We start from the raw sequence: 18948 nt of genomic DNA, 5'->3' as shown, positions 1-18948 counted from the left end.
CCCTGGATGATCAAGATACAAAAGGAGCACTTAAAGACGATAAAGTAATTGTGGAGAAACTAAATTAATTCTTTGCTTCAGTCTTCATGGTTGGGGACACCAAAAAGCGGTGCTGTGGCTCGGCAGGGAGGAGCCACCTTCCAGAGGACCAGAGAGCCAGAGTGTTGGCTTGCGGGGTCGATGAGCCCCAGCCATGGAGGAGCCAGCACAGTGCAGGGTGGGCAGCAGCCCTGCAAAGTTGGCGGCGCCACTAGCGGGGAGCAGCCGTGCCCCCTACCCCTCCTTCCCAGCGCCCCCCCCCCAGGGGGCTCCTGCAGGCTGCAGCAGATGCATGTGGGTGGCAGTCCCCGTGCGCCCCCCGGCTTTCCCCTCACTGCGCTCAGGCTCTGCGGCTCCCGGGCATGTGAGCCTCTGCTGGGGCGCGGGGCCCTGAGCCTGCTCCAGGAGGGGCAGTGGCGGCATCAGCTCACACTCCCGGGAGCCGCAGAGCCCGAACGTGGCAAAAGGGGAGCCGGGGGGCACCGCCCACATGCATCTGCTGCAGGAGCCCCCGGGGGGGTGCTGGGCCACAGCCCAGGCAGGCGCGCTCCCCGGCACCCTCCTCACTGCACTCGGGTTCTGCGGCTCCCAGGCATAGCAGAAGGACAGCTGTAGGGAGGAAACAGCAGCAGCAGCGCAGCCTCTCCTGCCCCATGGTGGGCTACACTCCCCGCCTGCCCCCCTGCTGCTGCGGAGGCTGCCAGTGCCCTGGGCTCGGGCTGCCTGGCTCCCCCCAAGCAGCTCCCGGTTCCTGCTGCTCTCGCCTGGCAGGTGCGGGGCCCCAGCTGAGCCCAACCCCTTGTGTCTCCTCTGCGGTGGCACCCCCCGCCCACATCCTCCCGGGCAGCCGCGGTGGCAGCGGCTGGGGAACTTGAGAGGACGAGTGGCCCCTGGGCAAATGTGGGAGACTCCAAGGTGAAGAGGCTGCTGGCGTGGCCTGAGCGCTGGAGACTGAAAGGGACCTGCCCCTCCCCCATCCTGGCACTGCCTGCCCCCCAGCACAGTGAGTGTTACCTGCCCCACCAGCCTCAGTGCCTGGCCCCATACTGTCAGCCACCCCAAGCTCACTGTGACACCAGCACCCCTTGGCAAAGGGGCCCCCTGATCTTCACAAACAGCTGTCACCACAGGCCTGACAAACTCACTGCACCCCACACGTGTCTTACAGGGCACTTACCCACAAAGAGGAACATGGAAGGGATCTACACAAGGCTGGTAACTTGTCAAGAGTGAGAGTCTTTGTGAGGTGTGTGCATGGGTAATATTGAAGGAATAATGTATTTACCTTAAAAGTCTGCTTTATAGACTTGGAGTAGAAATTAGTCACCAGGGGATAATGGCCCTTTGGGGCAAGGGAGATTTGTCACCCTGCCTAACCCGGCTGGTGATACAATGCAAGGCTCAATTGTTTAGCTTTGCACAATAGTAAGACTTTGAATGGGACACTATCAGAGGCAATGGCAAACAACTGAAATGCCTTAAAGGTAAAAAAGAAACATTACAAAGCCCTTACCCATTCTGACAGGTTGTTTATAATGCTAAGTTTACTAGTTTTCGGCGGTTTGGGGCGGGGGGAAGGGGCACAAGGTGGAAGTTTCACCTAGGGTGCAAAATATCCTTGCACCAGCCCTGACTGTGCTCTATTTTTATTAGTAAAGCCCAATTCAAAGAAGTGCACGTTGAACTTGGAAAGGGAAAGCTGCAAAGTTTGTGATGATGGTTAGATCCTGTGGAGGGTTTGTTAAATAGTCTTGGACCAGACCCTGGGAAAGTGCCATCTCATGTAGAAATTAGCTTTGCCCTCAGGGTATTATTATTTATTTAGAATTTATCTGGCATTTAGACAGTTTCATTGTGCCACAGGAACAGAGCTGTCAACAATGATCCTCATCTTGCAGATTTAGTTTATTTATTGGTCACGTGTTCCAGGCCCAGATCATTAAGCACTTTGGGTCAAACTCTAGCCCCACTGAAGTCAAGGAGAGTCTTGCCATTGGCTTCAACAGGGCAGGATTTCCCCTCTTGACAATAAGGACTGAGATCTTGAATAGAATGTGGTATTCTGCAGTGATACTTCATTGTCCATGTGATCATTTGTTCTCCATCTTTGAACATTGTTGTGGCTTTATAGCTTGGCACTTTACAACTAAAAAATCCAAGGTTGGATAAGTATTCAAAATAGTTATTGTTACCCACTGAAGGAACTATAGCTACATCAGGAAGTGCACTCATCCTTTGTTGTTAAATCTCTTAATTTAGCATTTGTCAAAGGCATTTGACAGGAAAAATAGCATAGGGACTTTCAGGTCTCCTGTTAATCCACAATTAAGTGTGTTAAAAGATTTTATGATGTCCACTGAAGCATCCAGCATATATTCTATATAGGTTTTTGTACTGCCTTCATTACCATAATATCTAAGTGCCTTCCAGTTATGCATTAATCAATGTGATTAACATGTGCCATTAATTTTCTTTCTCATCCTCTCCCCAAGAAGGAAATTGATGTACAGTGTAGTGTTTTGGTTGGGTTTGATTTTTTAAAATGAAATATGTACATGCTGCCATGTGTTTGTTAGAGAAGGAAAGGACAAAAATGCATTTTGCTCTTAGAGCACAAGGTGGTGGGGTTTGTGATGGTCCTAAGTTCCTGTGGGAATTCACTCCACAGTCTGGATCTGGCTCCTGAGAAAGCTCTGTCCTCTGCACAGACAAGCTTTACACTTGAGACAGAAAGTTCAATTGTACCTGAGGAATGGAGTTTTGCTGTGCACAAGACATTGATCATCTTGAAGAAACGAGATCTTGAACTTGACTTGATATTCCATCAGAAACCAATGTAGAGAGCAGAGGACAGGTCTGATGTGCTCACAGTATCCTGTGTTGGTGAGGAGATGCACTGCAACATTCTGTACTAGCTGGAGTTTCCTAAGGGCTGATGGCTTCATGACCAGGTATGAAGAGCTGATTGCTTCATGCTTAGGTGTTGCATTGCTGTAATCCATCTGAAAGGTGACAAAGTCAAGACACATATAATCAAGGCCAGGTCATTATCTGCCAGATTTGGGTGGAGTCTCATACCCAGACAGAGATGGTAGAAAGCATTACTTGTAAATGGGGCTATGTGAGAGTTTAGTGTCAGCAATGAATCTAGGAGCCCTTCTAAACTATGGACTGAACTGACCAATTGTGCGTATAAGACTTCAATCAAAGGACTCTCCACTATGGCTGCAAAAGTCCTCACAGTTCTTTCCTCTGACAATCAGCATCACCTCTGTCTTGCTCCTGTTCAGCTATAATCAGCTGTTCTTTATCCATGAACTGAGCTTGTCCAAGCACTGGGCATTCTCGGTGGTAGTGGTGTATGTGCTGAAGGATAAGTAGAGTTGTGTGTCATCTGCATCCTCTCTCTATTTAAATACCTTTTTTAAGATTAATTTTTTCTCTGATACCCATAAGAAGTGCACCAAAAATAATAATAAATAAATTTTAAATCTCTCCCCTTCCCAAGTTATCCAACCCCTTAGGCTTCACAGTGCCTTCTGTTTTTTGTGTGTTTGTCTTTCATACTATAAATTCCAAGGGGCAGCACGTGAGGAAGTAGGAATTTCTGTAATATTTTTATGAAGCCTCAGTTTCCCCTATTTGCTGCAGTGTTACTTGAGGGGAGGACTGTTTGCTGTCTGGGCAAGCTAACACACAGGTGTGAATGGCACCTCGCTGTCTGGGGTCTTAGGTCCCATGTCAGTGGAGCTCCTGATAAGACAACAACAAATCCAATTGCCCAGACATGGACATTTAGTAACCAGAGACCCAAAGCGAGATTAATTTCTCCGCCTCTCAGCACAGAGGCCAAGCCACATCTCCCCAGCTCAGGAACAAAGGGTTGGGGAGTAGGCGTGAGATAGAAGTTAAGTGTTGGCTGCAGGAAGCCATCAGGATGCACCTGAATCTGGACAAAGATAGGTGTGAGGCACAGGGCTTTGGGTTCTGTGCTGAACAGGATGGACTGTGCTGTAATTTTCTTTTCTCTATTTTCTTTTTTCCTGTTTTACAATGCTGGCTGAGTATCACAGAGGAGGCACTTTGCTCCCCAAGATTGTACATGTCTCCCTAAGAGGTTGCCTTAGTTGGACTCACTGAAGGACTAGAAGTCCAGCCTAAGGAGGCAGTGAAGCCACATGGCTTGCTCTAGAGATCTCTAGGGAGGGCCTGGCTCTCTGACTGTTCCAAAGCTGGGGTCCTGGCACCAGCCCTTTGGAGCCATGACACGGCAACTCTCTTATTTTGTGTTTTCTACAGCACTGAACTCGTTGCTGGCACTTAGCAAATAAATAATTGTCCTGCTCTGAGAATGTTTTTCTCCAGTCCTTCCAGTTTCAAGGGAGCCTTGGCTCCCTGGTTTTGATAGACAGCATTCATTATAAACCCAGAGTTACTTATGCTCCAGCCATATTTAGGATTACTAGTGCTGATAATCATTTACAGGAGGAAAAAAAGAATCACCATGATGAGAATAGTAGACCACTCTAGTTGTGACATGTCTACATGACACCTAGACATGATGAGAAGAGTCATTTGCACCTACAGAAAGGGAACTCCGTAGCTACTTCGGTTTCCTGCATGCATCATTTGCTGTGTGCCACATGGGCAGTGGGAAGTTGAGAGCCATGACGTGGGGAGCTCTCCGCATGCCCAGGCCAAGCCCTCAGGGCGCCTCTAGCCGTGAGGAGAGGATCCCACCGCAGCAGGTTACAAGCCACCTGGGGCAATTAACCTTGCTGCGTCCGCAGCCTTCGCTGTTTGCGGTGTTCCGCTGAGCAGCGTCTGGGCGCGTTGCAGGAGAGGCTGATTCGGGCCCTGGCAGGTGCTGGGGGGATGCTGGCTGCGTGGGCCACTGTGCGGGACGGTGAAAGCCACGTCCTAGCGTAGCGTCCCTGTGCCTGGCTGCGTGTCACTGAGCTGCTCGCCTGCGAAAGCTGCAGCGGCCCCAGGCCCTGCCCCGGCAGGGGCCCTGCCCCACAGTCCGGCCGGCTACTGCCCCCCTGCGCCCGGCGGAGCGGGGCGCGGTGACCTTGAGGAGGGGGCGCTGCCGGGAGCGGAGACAGCTGAGACACCGACACGGGTCGGGAGCTGCCCCTCAGCTCGTCAGCCGCCTCCCGTGGGCAGGCCGCGGCGGCAGCCTCTCTCCCTAATACGGTCAAGGGGCCGCTGCCGCCTGAGTCCGGCCCCAGCCCAGCCTCGGCCGCCGCCTCAGACAGAGCAGTAAGTAGCGCGCGGCAGCGCTGGGCGGGCAGCGCTGCTGGGGCCCGAGGCGTTACCCCGCCCGCGCTGCGAGCCGACAGCGCCACCCTCCGCGGGCAGGTTCCCGTCCCGCCGCCGCCGCCGCCGCCCGTCCCCCCGTGTGGTCTGAGGCCGGCGCGTGGCTGCTGGGGCGCTTTGCTGGCCGCCTCCCCGCTGCCGATGGCCGAGGGTCCTCGCGGGCTTCCCCTGCGGTCTCCAGGCTCTGTCGCCGAGGGGCTCCGGCCCGGCAGACTGCCCGGGGGGATGGACGGGCGCTGCTGATCCAGGGTGCGCAGCAGCAGCGCAGGCTCCCCCGCCGCGCTCCTCCAACCCGGAGCAGGAGAAGCCCAGCCCAGCTGTCGCGTCGGGGCTTCAGGCTGAGCCCGCGGTGTGCCTGAGGCTGCTGCACCGGGAGCCCTTTGTGCTAGTGGGCTGAGCCATAAGGCGCTGGCCCCCAGTGCTGCCAGGCTCCACGGCCCCTTTGAGTTCCCCGCGCGCCCCATTTCCACTCCACTCCCCTCCACCTGGGGGCTGTGCGATACTCTCCACTGGCGCTTCCCCCGTCGTTTTAGTACTGAAACAGGCAGCAGCTCTCCTACAATGCGCTGGAGTTGGACATTTGGTCTCTATGCAGCTTGGACTCCACAGGGAGATAGATTTAAAATGTTAAGATATATGGGTTCCAGGTATCTCCTCACGTGCCATATTTGCGCTGTGAGAGGTCTGGTTTTCTGTGCGCATTCTGGCAGTATGAAGTCAAATATTTTCAATAATACAATACAGCAAAGTCTGTCACAGACCCGTTATTAGAAGGAGGAAAGGAGACTCATCCGTATGCATCGAGTTTACTATCCCCCGGATGTGGTTGAATATGTATAAAGCCATGAATAAAACCTTATTTGAAAATGCGTGTGATTTTGCTTAGTGACTGGGAAATATTTTGCCTTTGGGACTGCGGCATTGATACAATGTACACGGACAATTAACACATTCAGCGCTGACTACCCAAGGCAATTTGCATAACTGAAAACTGCCCCCTTTTGTTTGACTTTATTCCAGCGATGGCTCTGATCGGAGAAGAGGACTACACCTATATTTACAACGATCTTTCTCACCCTGTGGATTTCCTGCAGGCTTTCAGAACATTTTACCGGGATGGCTTATTTACTGACATTACTCTTCAGTGTGCTTCTGGTGTGATCTTCCTTTGCCACAAAGCTGTTTTAGCTGCTTGTAGCAATTATTTTAAGGCAATGTTCACAGCTGACATGAAAGAAAAATCTAAAAATCAGATCAAACTTCCTGGGGTCAGCCACACTATATTGGAGTCTCTTGTGAATTATGCATACACATCACAAATCCAAATAACAGAGAGAAATGTTCAAAGTCTCCTCCAAGCTGCGGATTTACTCCAGTTTGTGTCAATAAAGAAAGCCTGTGAGCAGTTTCTGGTAAGGCATGTAGATACCGTCAACTGCATAGGGATGCACTCCTTCGCAGAGTATCACCTTTGTTCAGAGCTAGAGAAAGAATCTAGGAGGATATTGTTATCAAGATTTGAAGAAGTGTGGAGGCAAGAAGAATTTCTGGATATCAGCTGTGAGAAACTCCTGTTTATTCTCTCCAGAGAGAATCTCAATGTTTGGAAAGAAGAGGCAGCCATTGAACCTGTAGTTAAATGGATAGCATATGATGTGGAGAAAAGAATTGAATGCGTTTTTGATCTGCTGAACTGCCTCAAAATAGATTTAAATGAAATATATTTAAGATCAGCCTTAAGCTTACGAAAGAAACACCAGCTTAATGAAAACAAGATAAGGTCTCTGATATACAATGCATTAAACACCAACCCTAAAGACATTTCCAAAAGGCCCACAGCAGCTATGTATGTGATTGGAGGATATTACTGGCATCCTTTATCAGAAGTCCATGTGTGGGATCCTTTAACTAATGCTTGGATACAGGGAACAGACATGCCTGATCACACAAGGGAGAGCTATGGGGTCACTAGTTTGGGACCCAACATTTATGTAACCGGGGGCTATAGAACTGACAACATAGAAGCCCTTGATATTGTGTGGATATATAACAGTGAAACTGACCAATGGACAGAAGGCTGCCCCATGCTTAATGCAAGGTACTATCACTGTGCAGTTACCTTGGGCGGCTGTGTCTATGCTTTGGGGGGCTACAGAAAAGGGGCTCCAGCACAAGAAGCAGAATTCTATGATCCTTTAAAAAAGAAATGGGTTCCCATTGCAAACATGATCAAAGGTATGTAACCTTTCCTATGGTTGCCTCAATGTCTGTCCTTTTTCACTTGCCACTTGTAAACTCTACAGCCACATTTAGGTCAAACAGCTCCATAGAAGTACCAAGCCCATTGAAGTAAATAAGAGTTTTTCCATTAACTTTTATGGGTTTTGGTTCAGGTCGTTATTAGCCAAACCAATTGAAACAGCCAAACATCTAAAGTCTGTGCAGTACTGCATCCAACAACACTAATGTAAATTTACAGGTAGTATGTTCAGTTTAATGTTACCTTCTCTTAAGCAAAATTTCTGTATAAGGTATAGAAATGTCACTATACAATTTCAGTCCTTCTGGTGCTGAATGGACCTTCAGAAAGTGACTTGTGGAACCAGAACCTGAGTTCCAATAAAATTATCATAATATTTTTATTCAGATTGTACTGTAATGAAAATATCATTTAACTTTAGCGCCAATGGATGGTAATTACTTTGTATCCAAACAGCAGTTAAGTTCTATCTGATAAAAACTTCTGATCAGAATAACAAATTCCAGGTATCACAATGTTTACAATTGTGATCCATTTCTTTATAGCCATATTTCTATCATTCATAACTTCTGTTAATGTAATTTTATCACATCTCTGTGCATTATCAGTTCAGGGCTTTTAATTAGATCCTTGGTGGGAAGATGAAAAGTGCCAGCAATTTATTCTACAGATTGAAAAACATTTGATTTGCTTAGTTATTTTTAAATTTTGAATTTGAACTGCTGCAAATAGTAAAGTGTATTAACTTGTTATCAAAGATAATGCAAGTAAAAAAAATCTGAATTAAATCACTGCATAATGTTTTTTTTTAATTACATATTCTCTCTTTTATAAGCAGTCTGTAAAATACAAAACACCTAGAAAATGGGTAATGACAATGTTAAATATCAGTAAAATTCATACTGCTCATGCAGCCATTACTCAGATGTCCATACCTTTTACTATAAACCATTATTCTTCTTGATCTACTTTATTGCTAATTTATAAAGGAGTAGAATATTTGAATTATACTATAAACTATTTTTTCTGTTTTGTATAGGTGTTTTCTCTCTTGTGTTTTAGAAGCTTAAAATCATATAATTTCCTTGCTGATTTTTGTCCATATTAATTTGGCAAGCATTCATTTTTGTTACTATTTTTTTAATGGAGATAAAGTTGACATGGCTCCAACTTCCTTGTTTGTACAACAGCATCATTAATGATGTCACTCATAGGATTAAAACAGTAGAAATGATTCTGTGAGTTGTTGAGTAAGCTCAATTCCCATTGAAGATTTTCTTGGTAAAGAAATGATTATTTTAAAATGGTATTTAAAATTCTCTGTGAAATTAAAATAATTTTAAAATAAGTTAAATTTCCATCCTAATCTTGACAGTGCTTTTTTAATGTATGCAGTGTTTTTGTAGCCATGTGGGTCCCAAGATATTAGAGAGAAGGTGAGTGAGGTAATATCTTTTATTGGACCAATTTCTGTTGGTCAGAGAGACAAGCTGTGATACTCTTAATATCTTTACCAGGCCTGAAGGAGAGCTCTGTATAGTTTGAAAGCTTGTCTCAGTCACCAACAGAAGTTGGTCCAATAAAAGATATTACCTCACCCACCTTGTCAGTGTTACTTTAAATACTGCAAAAGAGGTACCTAAAATATAAAGATTACACATAGCTTTTGTGTGGTCTGAAAAGATGGATTGATATTGATTAATATGCAATAAAATTTGTAAGAAGCTTTACTGTTTTAGTTTACTTTGCCTTATATTGACAAGATAAGGTGTCATAAGAGTTCTCTCTGGTGCTTTTATTACACATTCATTTAAATACCTGGAAGAATAATTTTATACTAAAATATTAATTAACAAGTAACTTCAACTTGTGTTATTGATGGAAGTAGCAGTGAGTATTCTGCAGAATCTGAAGGTGTGCTGTGAATTTTATACTATAAATAGGTGTTGGAAATGCCACAGCCTGTGTCCTGTGTGAAGTCATCTATGTAATTGGAGGCCACTATGGTTACAGGGGAAGCTGCACCTATGACAAAATTCAGAGCTACCATTCAGGTAGCAATGAATGGAGAATAGTCACTACAAGTCCACATCCAGGTAAACTGAAACACTTCCCTACGGAATATAGAATTTGACTTTGGTTACTTCTAGTTGGAAGCTTTAATGATCTTTGTCATTGCTTTAGATAATGTTCTTTTGTAAAGAGAATAAGCTTCAAGTGGTGCAATGCATTCTAAATCGCTGTAAGGTTAATAGCTAGCAAAATATTTGATCAGTAAGCCAGCAAATAAAAGTTTAATGTTAATATAGTATGAAAAGTTATTATTATTATAAAGTTGTTTGCTATGTTGTTGTAGCTGTGCTGGTCTCAGGAAATGAGTGAGACAACGTAGGTAAAGTAGTATCTTTGCTTCCTTCCCCAAACCTGAAAAAGAGCTCTGTGTAGCTCCAAAGCTTGTACCTTCCACGAACAGAAGCCAGTCCAATAAAAAAGTATTACCTCATCTATCTTGTCTCTCTAAAAATATTATAGAAAGGGAAAATAAGAGTTATATTCAGAGAAAACATTCTAAATGTATGACCAAAATCACCTTTTAATCCACATTTTGAATTGTTTTCTATGTACAGTTTGGGAGGGGAACATATGAGTTTTATGTTTTAAAGATTTGCTTTACAGAACTTTTAACATATTTTAAAATAAGTGTCCTGAGTGTACTGAATTGTAGGTGAAGTGTTATTTCATTGTTCTTATTTTTATTTTTGTTTTCTTATTTGTGTGCATCTGCATTTTTATGACTGTGAAGTTTAATAAGGCGTTAGCATTAAAGACAATATAGAAGATAAATGATTGTTTTAGCAATCCCTAATGCATACATTCAGTAGCAGCATAACTTGGTTGTTAATTACTATAAAAACGCTTTGTTGGAGAAGGTGCTCCTGGTCATGTTTTCATTTTCAGCCTCTCCAGCATGTACTTCATGATGACAGCTGTGTACTCATGTTATACACATCTTTGCTGGAGTGGTGTGGAGTTTTATTGTCTCTTGCCAACAAAAAACTTCCACCCCCAACAAGTGGTGGTAGCTTTGCAGGCAGGAGAGCTCTCCTGCCAACAAAGCTCTATTCTCACTGGTGCTTTTTGTTGGCAAAACTTTTGTCATTTGGGGTGTGTGTTTTTTTTCACATGACTGAATGACAAAAGTTTTGTTGTTCAGGTTCCAGTGTAGACAAAGTCTTAGGCTTTGTCAGTACTTAAAACGCTACAACTGTGCAGCTGCATCGCTGTCTCACGTCAGTGTAGACACTGTCTATACCGACGGGAGGGGCTCTCTCGTCAGCGTAGGTAATCCCCCTCCCTAAGAGGTAGTAGCAAGGTTGATGGAAGAATGCATCCATTGACCTAGCACTGTCTACACAGGGACTTACATCGACTTAACTATGCTCCTTAGGGGTGTGGATTTTTCACATCTCTGAGCTAGGTAGTTATGTTGACTTAATTTTCTAGTGTAGACCAGGCCTTAGTTCATTTCAGAAGTGTATTAAACATATAATTAATATATTGCTATTTTATATATTACTAAGGAAGGACTATATTATCAATAAAGTACACTATTTTCCTAGAAAATCCATCCCCTTTTGGGCATTTGACAAAGGTGGTTTACATGGTTTGCTGGCTGGCAGAATAGAAAGTCTCAAGCAGATTTTGCTCTAGAATCTACATATTAATTTTAAAAAGTAAACTTTAATTCTAGCTCTGTTGGTTGCAGAGATCATGCACAATGCAACCAACTATTGTCTTGAGTCTGCCTAAAGAAAGACTGCAACACTAGGGAAATGGAGATTGACAAAAAAGGTAAGAAGATTTTGACTCAGGAACAGGACACAATATATGGAAGGTGTAAACCCTAATAGGGAAGAGGATAATGCATTTGAATGGAATGAGAAGTAATAACACCTAGCTCTTACATAGCATCTTTCATTAGGAGATCTCAAAGCATTTCACAAAGGAGGTCTGTATGATTATCCCCATTTTACAGAGATGGGGACTGAACCACAGAGAGGTGAAGTGAGTTGTCCAAGATCACCCAGTAGGTCAGTAGCTGAGCTTGGAATAGAGTCTAGGTCTCCTGAGTCCCTGTAATGTAATGGAATGAAATTAATAACGAGAAATTCTTGACATTTACATTGATTTTTTGACTGTGGAATAGTCTGCTACAGAAGTGGTGGAAGCCTCAACATATAGGGCAATCTAATCTAGATTGGATAAAGGACAAGAAAATTAACTGAAGGGAACAATCCTTCCTGGAAAGAGGGAGAGTAGATTTCCCTCTCTACTTCCTATATTCAGCTATGTAATTTTTTTAAAAGACCTTCTTTAACCACTGGTTATAATGTATGTCGCTTATATGATGCCCTTAGTCTTCCTGAGACCAGACGCAGAAGAAGTTGTTGAGGTTTTTCAGAACCTGATCTGATCCAAAACCAATTTAAGTCAATGGAGAATTTCCCATTGACTTGAATAGACTTTGGAAAAAAGACCCCAGTGTGACTGATATTGTAACCAAATGCAGTATTTTTTGGGGGGGGATATAGTGTATGAAGTTTGTGAATGTTTTATATATCATTGTGGGCCAGAGATTGTTTGCAGCTCCTTTGAGGGAGGGTTAGTACAGCTCCTGCAGGAATTGAAAACAGTGGGGGATGATTACTAACCGTTCCTGTTTGCAAACAGCTCCATAGAAGTACAAGTCCCTATGCATATACTGCTTCAGGCTGGGTTTTCCAGAGACTACAAAATAAAGAAAGGGCTTTTTGTAGAGCTTGAACTGAATTGAGGAGCTTCCTTTTGATTCAGCAAATGGACAGAACCTTCTGACCAAAGAAAGACCCAACCCTTGCTGAAGTGTTGAAAGGGATGTTGGCCTACCAGGCTTCCAGTATGGAGGATGGGTGATTTCTGAAGTGTGTAGGAGCTTTTATTATTTTTATGCTTTCTCTGTAATGCTTTTTTATCTTAAGAATAAATGTACTTTGCTGAGAAAGTTGTGTGGTAACTTGTAACAGCTGACAATGCATTGTTCACAGCCTTTGGAGAAGAGGCAATATACAGGGGCTGGCCCATAGGCAGACAGGCTTGTAGGGCAGACATGGGCAAACTACGGCCTGCAGGCCACATCCGGCCCATGGGACCATCCTGCCTGGCCCCTGAGCTCCCGGCCGGGGAGCCTAGTCCCTGGCCCCTTCCCCGCTGTCCCCCGCAGCCACAATGCTGTGTGAGCCACACTCTGGCCCACTGCTCCCACTGGGCAGCGTGGGGAGCACAGCTGGCTCTAGCCGGGTGTCGTGGCTGCGAGCTCCTGCTGCTGGTAAGGGGGCAGGGAGCAGTGGGGCTGGGTAAGGGAGCAGGGGGTCCTGGGGGGCAGTCAGGGAGGATGGGGCGGTTGGATGGGGTAGAGGTTCGGGGGGGCAGTCAGGGGATGGGGAACAGGGAGGGAGTCCCGGGAGGCCTGTGAGGGGGCAGGGATGTGGATAGGGGTCGGGAGGACAGTCAGGGGATAGGGAGCAAGGGGGGTTGGCTAAGGGGGTGGGATCCTGGGGGGCAGTTGGGGCCAGAGGGTCCCGGGAGGGGGTGGTCAGGGGATGAGGAGAAGAGGGTGGTTGGATAAGGGATGGGAGTCCTGGGGGGTGGGGTTGTGGACCACAGAGGGGGAATACAGATGCAGTTACTCTGAAATTGTGACACAGAGTCTATCATATGGAGCTTCAGTTTCACCAACTAGGTAGTACTGCTTGTTTGTTTTATTATTCTAAATTAAACTATTTTCCCTTTCTTTCTGAAGAATATGGATTGTGTTCCATTGCCTTACAAAACAAGCTCTATCTTGTGGGTGGACAAACTGCAATCGCTGACTGCTATGACCCAGAACAAAATGAATGGAGGCAGATGGCACATACGATGGAAAGAAGGATGGAATGTGGTGCAGTTGTCATGAATGGATGCATCTATGTAACAGGAGGATATTCCTATTCAAAAGGAACATATCTGCAGAGTATTGAGAAATATGATCCTGAGCTTAATAAATGGGAAGTAGTCGGCAATCTTCCCAGTGCTATGCGTTCACATGGTTGTGTCTGTGTGTACAATGTCTAACACAATCTGAATATCATATGTCTGTTGCAAGAGATAAGCAAGTACAGTATCTGTACCAGTACAGATTACCTGTTCAGCAATGTATTTAATACAACCCATTACTCACATTTAATATAAATCTATATACAAACCAGTATTTATTAAAATTCACTTCATATAATATAAATGCTGTGACAATACTTTTGTATAATTTCATTTTCAAAATAAATTCACCAGTTATTATTTGTCATAAAGGTTTACAAATCATCTTTACAAAATATACTTCCTGTGGACATATAAGGAGTAATGTAAAAAGAGTAATTTGTATTAATTAACCATTGGAGGGAACCATGCTCAAGGTTTTTGTCACATTGCTAAGAGGACTAAAAACCAAAAGATTTTGCACTTCTATGGACTTCTTGGTTTTCAAGTGAAATGTTTAATAATTTGAATGTGGCTATTAACACTTATTGTTTAGTGACTGTCACAAGCTGATTGACTTGTTAGGATATTTTGCTAGTCCGCTTTCCAGTCCCCATACAAAACATAGATAGAAGGTGTTTGCCCTAGTGCTCTAGAATCTTTAGTATGATAGAGCATTATTTTACTTCAAGTGTGAGACATGGTCATTCCTTTATTCCTGTATTGAAAAGGCACTTAGGGAGCAATGGGAGAGGGCCTCACAATGACCTCCTCTCAAGCTGATTCAGGAATATTGTTGATTGACTCCAGATAATACTATATCCTTGACTGCGGGATTGGTTAAGATACATGTCTTTTAGAGTGGAAAAGACTGGCAGGGAAGCTAATGGACCCTTTGAGGTACAAACATCTCTGGTACAGACTAGAAAAACAGAATTATATTTTATATAATTGTTTTCACACCAGGACCCTTTGAGGTACAAACATCTCTGGTACAGACTAGAAAAACAGAATTATATTTTATATAATTGTTTTCACACCAGGATCTCCAAAAGCACTAATCATGATTTAGTGAGTGAGGCAAACACAGCAGCCACAGCAAAAAGTTTAGAGAGAGAATACTGACCAGGACACTGGATTTATCCATTATTCCTTTCAGAAGTGTGATCTGGGATCTTTACTTCTGCCTGGAGAGCTGTCTGACATGAGCAGAAAAAAGATCATTTTAACTATCCAATATTGCATTGTGATCTCTACAATGCAGCAAGGTAGTTTCAACACAGCATACAGGTACAATCCAGGTGAAAGATTTGAACCCATGACCTTCTGACTCAGACATCATCAGTCTTCTTACAAATGTTTTGAGGTATAAAATGTGCCCTGACACATCTCAGGGAGCATATACAAGATGTAACTTTTGTTAAATTGCATTTGGTTGACTGTTGATCATTTCTTCAGAGGTTTTTATGGTGTGCTGTTACTTTTAACATGGGGAGTTTAATTTTGCTTCTTTTTCTCTGTCATGCACCCAGATGTCATGATAATAATGTAAACAATAATTTAAATAAATACACACCTACCTCACAGGGTAATTATTATACCCTCTTTTGTTTTCTTTTTAAGTATCACCACTGTAGTATCTGGATACCTTACAAACAAGATACTATATCCTTTAGAAAAAATAAATCTCCTGCCCACTCCTTTAAATCCACTGTCTTATAGTGAGAGCTGTCAGGAATCTACCACTGGTTGTTGGAGGAAACACCTGCCTAAACAGGCATTGATGATATGAGATAGATGGAGGGTAAAAGGTAGAAAAATATTCTCCTTATTTACAAAAAATTGTAAGTATATTCTAGGAGATTTCAGAGCATATATGCCTCAAATTTGTAATTATTTCCCTCTAATCTGTAAAAATTTTGAATTATTTTTTTTGCTACCCTTTTATATCATCCTACTCTGTTTATTGCATTAAGCACTAATAAGCATGTTGCACTAAACTCCGAGTTTCAATTTAAAACAGTAGATTTATTTACTTTTGTCTTGGTGTTTGCAAACTTCCCATTCTGAGGCTCAATTCTGAGGTAATTGTGAGCTGTGCTTATTTAAAGACTGGTGGAAAGTTATTGAATGATTTTAATATAGTTTGCTTAAAGACAATAAAATATAAAGAACCCCTGACAACTGAACTGTCTAGTGCTTTTGAACAGGGTTGCTAAAGAGGTTAGTACAAAGTAGCGTGAAAGGCAAAGACATTAGAAAAAGCTTAGGGATGGGGAGACATAAATCTGCTACGAGTTCATTTCTGCACCCTATTTTCTTCTCTCCTATTTGGAATTATTCTCTAAGAGTATTTTTTTTAAAAGTTAAATGAAAGATTAAAGAGCAATATTACTACAGCATAAAGTAGCATCACAGGATGGCTGGCTCCAGTAAATGAAGCAGGACAGCCCATTGTGCCAGATAAAGTGCTCCCAATTTGGACAATTAAGAGGGTGGACTGGAGTAGCACCTGAGGGTTATAAAAGATCAGGGCAGTTCAGCAGCAGAACGAGACCCAATGAGGGAAATGGAGCGTAGGGAGCCAGAATGGAGTGGCTTACTTAAGGGCAGGTGAGAGGAGGGGAGCTATAAGTCATCAGTGTCTTTACATAAGGTGTTTCTTGGAGGAGAGCAGTAAGAGGGTTTTGCTGGCTGGTATCCCCAAGTCAGAGAACTAGATGAGAGGGTTGAATGCCAGAAAGCAGCAGTGGGGAGTTGCCTGCTGGCTCTATGCTGGAGACTGAAGGCAGTGAAGGAGTTCATCAGCTCACCTCTTCAGAGCTGGACCCAGAAGAACTGTGAGAAGGCCAGGGGGAGTGAGAGATGCTCCTAGCAGAGAGGATGTGGGGGTTTCTGCTAGGATAAGTGGGTGGTACTTCAGGTGGAAGAGCTGGGATGACTGTCCTTGTACAAGGATAGGAGAGGATTGTGCTGGGGTGTGGTGTGAGTTGCCAGGGCTGTATGTTTCATGTGCTGTTTGGACTATGGTGGGGGAATTCTGGACTATCAAAAGGCTGATTATAGCAGTTTTTTCAGTCACCCAATGCAACAGACTTAATAGACTTTAATATTAATAGATTTAATATTAATCCAAGAGCCATTACACCACTAAAACAGAAACGAGACTTCCGACTATTCTTTTGATATGTATGTACAATCAGAAGAAATTTCTGTGGTAAAAAATACCTGTTATGTACAAGACTAGTTTAGAAGGTTGTTTGCACCAGTTTTTGTTTGTTTAATAGAAACAAAAATTCAAACATCTGAAAGCCTTTGATACTGTATAAACCATTAATGAAGAAAGTATGTGGTAAAACTTCTAACAGATCCTGCTAATGTTACTGGTAAACACCCTGTTACAGAGCTTGGAGAATAGGCAGATAAGCTTCTCTAAGAGAAGAGCTGTGCATGATCATGATATAGGGCCATCAACAATACAGTGATCTTAATTATAGACAAAGTGTGGGATACACAAACGGACTTTAGTGCCATGACTTCAATGTTGCACTGACTAGAAAATCCCAGGAACAACACTGCACTCCACAAAGCTTGAGTTAGGTGCTTAAGCTCCTTCTACAATAAATGGGGAGAGGTGCCTTTTAGACTGTAAGGTGCACTGCGTAGACATAGCCCTAGTGTGAGGCAGTAGTGCATAAAATCAGGTAGGCAATAGGTGCCTAAAGTGAGGATGCAGTGTGCATGCCCTGAAGAAAAACTTACTTAATGAATGGGTTTAGACAGTAGCTGAGCAGCTGTGTGGACTGCAGTGGTACCTAAAAACAGAACTTCTGTACCTAGGCACTGTTGTGGATGGTACCCAAAGTGCCTAAGTAACAATTTCTATATAGATTTTCCTTTCCTTACCCTCTGAATTATAGGTAGCCCCTAAAAGAGCAAACACTAGCAGGTACACTTTCAGCTAGAGATGTGGTGATTTTTTTTTAACTTGACAGTATCTATTAAAACTCACTAGATCATGTCTGTGCAAGCAAAGTAGGACCAGAGATCAACCATTTACCTTTATTCTGTTACAACAGTCAACTGCTTTGCTATAGAATCCTAGAAATGTAAGACTTGAAGGGTCATTGAGAAGACATCTAGTCCATCCCCCTGTGCTGCAACAGGACCAAATTAAACTAGACCATCCCTGACAGGCATTTGTTTAACTTGTTTTTAAAAACTGTGTACGATAGGGATTCCTTTGGAAGCCTGTTCCAGAGTTTAACTATCCGTATAGTTAGAAAGTTTTACCTAAATCTAACCTAAATCTCCCTTGCTGCAGATTAAGCCTATAGCTATTTATCATACATGCAGCTGAGGTGCAGAACAACTGATTGCTGTCCTCTCTGTAACAGACCTTAACATATTTGAAGACTGAAGTAGGACTTGATTATAATCTTTTCTCAAGACTAAACATGCTGTTTTTTTTGGCTGGTTGGTTTTTTTGTTTTTGTTTTTAAACTCCCTCCCCGGTCAGGTTTTCCAAAACCTTTTATCAAGTGTATTGCTCTCATTGGGAAAAATGAGGACAAAGTGGAGAGCTCAAATGAGTGGCCCCCAGAACTGGACACAGTACTCCACCCGAGGCCTCACCAGAACAAAGACTGGGCCAACTATCTCCCATGTTTTACATATTGGGCTTTTAACTGTGACCTCCATGAGACCTCATTAAGTGGTAGGGTATGGCTGGGAGAGCTGTTCAACACCTTTTGTCATACCCAGTTCAGTTTGCTACTACACTGCAATAAAAGACCCAGGCTTGCTCTATGCTAGCTACTTATGTCAGTATATTTATGTTGCTCAGGGGTGTGAAAAATCCACACCTGAGTGAGTTATACTGACCTAGCCCCCGGTGTAGACCATGCTATGTTGATGGGAGAACTTCTGCTGTTAACATAGCTATCACCTCTCAGGGAGGTGAAGTACCTATGTCAGTGGGGGAAGCTTTCCTGTCTGTGTAGGTCAGAGGTGGGCAAACTATGGCCCATGGGCCACATCTGGCCCACAGGGACATCCTGCCTGGCTGGCCCTGGCCCCTCCCCTGTTGTCCCCCCTCCCCTGCAGCCTCAGCTCACCATGCCGGCAGTGTGGCTGGCTCCGACTGGGTGGCGCAGCTCAGGGGCAGATTTACAAGTGTACACAAGGAGCCACCAACAACAGGGGGGGCCCAGGGATGGGCACTCGGGCAGCTCAGCACTGGTGCACCCCCCTCAGGGGGGAGGGGCTGCACTGCAGGG

The 18948-nt window shown here is 44.0% G+C and overlaps 2 protein-coding genes across 9 annotated transcripts in view; one reads left to right on the top strand and one right to left on the bottom strand.

Moving 5' to 3' along the window:
* The first annotated feature begins 4923 nt into the window (after positions 1-4923).
* On the top strand, positions 4924-14311 carry KLHL23 (kelch like family member 23). Of its 4 annotated transcripts, XM_039495550.1 has the most exons (5): positions 4924-5301; positions 6379-7593; positions 9562-9714; positions 12703-12983; positions 13458-13731. In XM_039495550.1, exons 2-5 carry the CDS (start codon positions 6381-6383, stop codon positions 13608-13610), a joined length of 1800 nt encoding a protein of 599 aa, XP_039351484.1. In that variant the 5' UTR covers positions 4924-5301; positions 6379-6380; the 3' UTR covers positions 13611-13731. The 4 variants fall into 4 exon arrangements, with proteins under 4 accessions (XP_039351484.1, XP_039351487.1, XP_039351488.1 ...); XM_039495553.1 differs by lacking the exons at positions 4924-5301; positions 12703-12983 and adding an exon at positions 11370-11470 and having other exon boundaries at positions 5430-7593; positions 13458-13590; XM_039495554.1 differs by lacking the exons at positions 4924-5301; positions 12703-12983 and adding an exon at positions 11385-11470 and having other exon boundaries at positions 5431-7593; positions 13458-13590.
* Positions 14312-14795: 484 nt separating this feature from the next.
* Positions 14796-18948, bottom strand: part of METTL5 (methyltransferase like 5) — a 37000-nt gene continuing 32847 nt past the window's right edge. For all 5 annotated transcript variants that reach the window (XM_039495558.1, XM_039495557.1, XM_039495556.1 and 2 more), the window contains one exon: positions 14796-14868. In XM_039495558.1, the coding sequence (XP_039351492.1) occupies positions 14809-14868 (60 nt within the window). In that variant the 3' untranslated portion in view covers positions 14796-14808. The remainder of the gene's footprint in view (positions 14869-18948) is intronic.

This window comes from Mauremys reevesii, linkage group 11 (genome assembly GCF_016161935.1).
Source record: "Mauremys reevesii isolate NIE-2019 linkage group 11, ASM1616193v1, whole genome shotgun sequence".
In the NCBI taxonomy this organism is placed as follows: Eukaryota; Metazoa; Chordata; order Testudines; family Geoemydidae; genus Mauremys; species Mauremys reevesii.
Note: the sequence above shows the minus strand (reverse complement) of the source record. Positions and strands in the feature narration are given on the sequence as shown.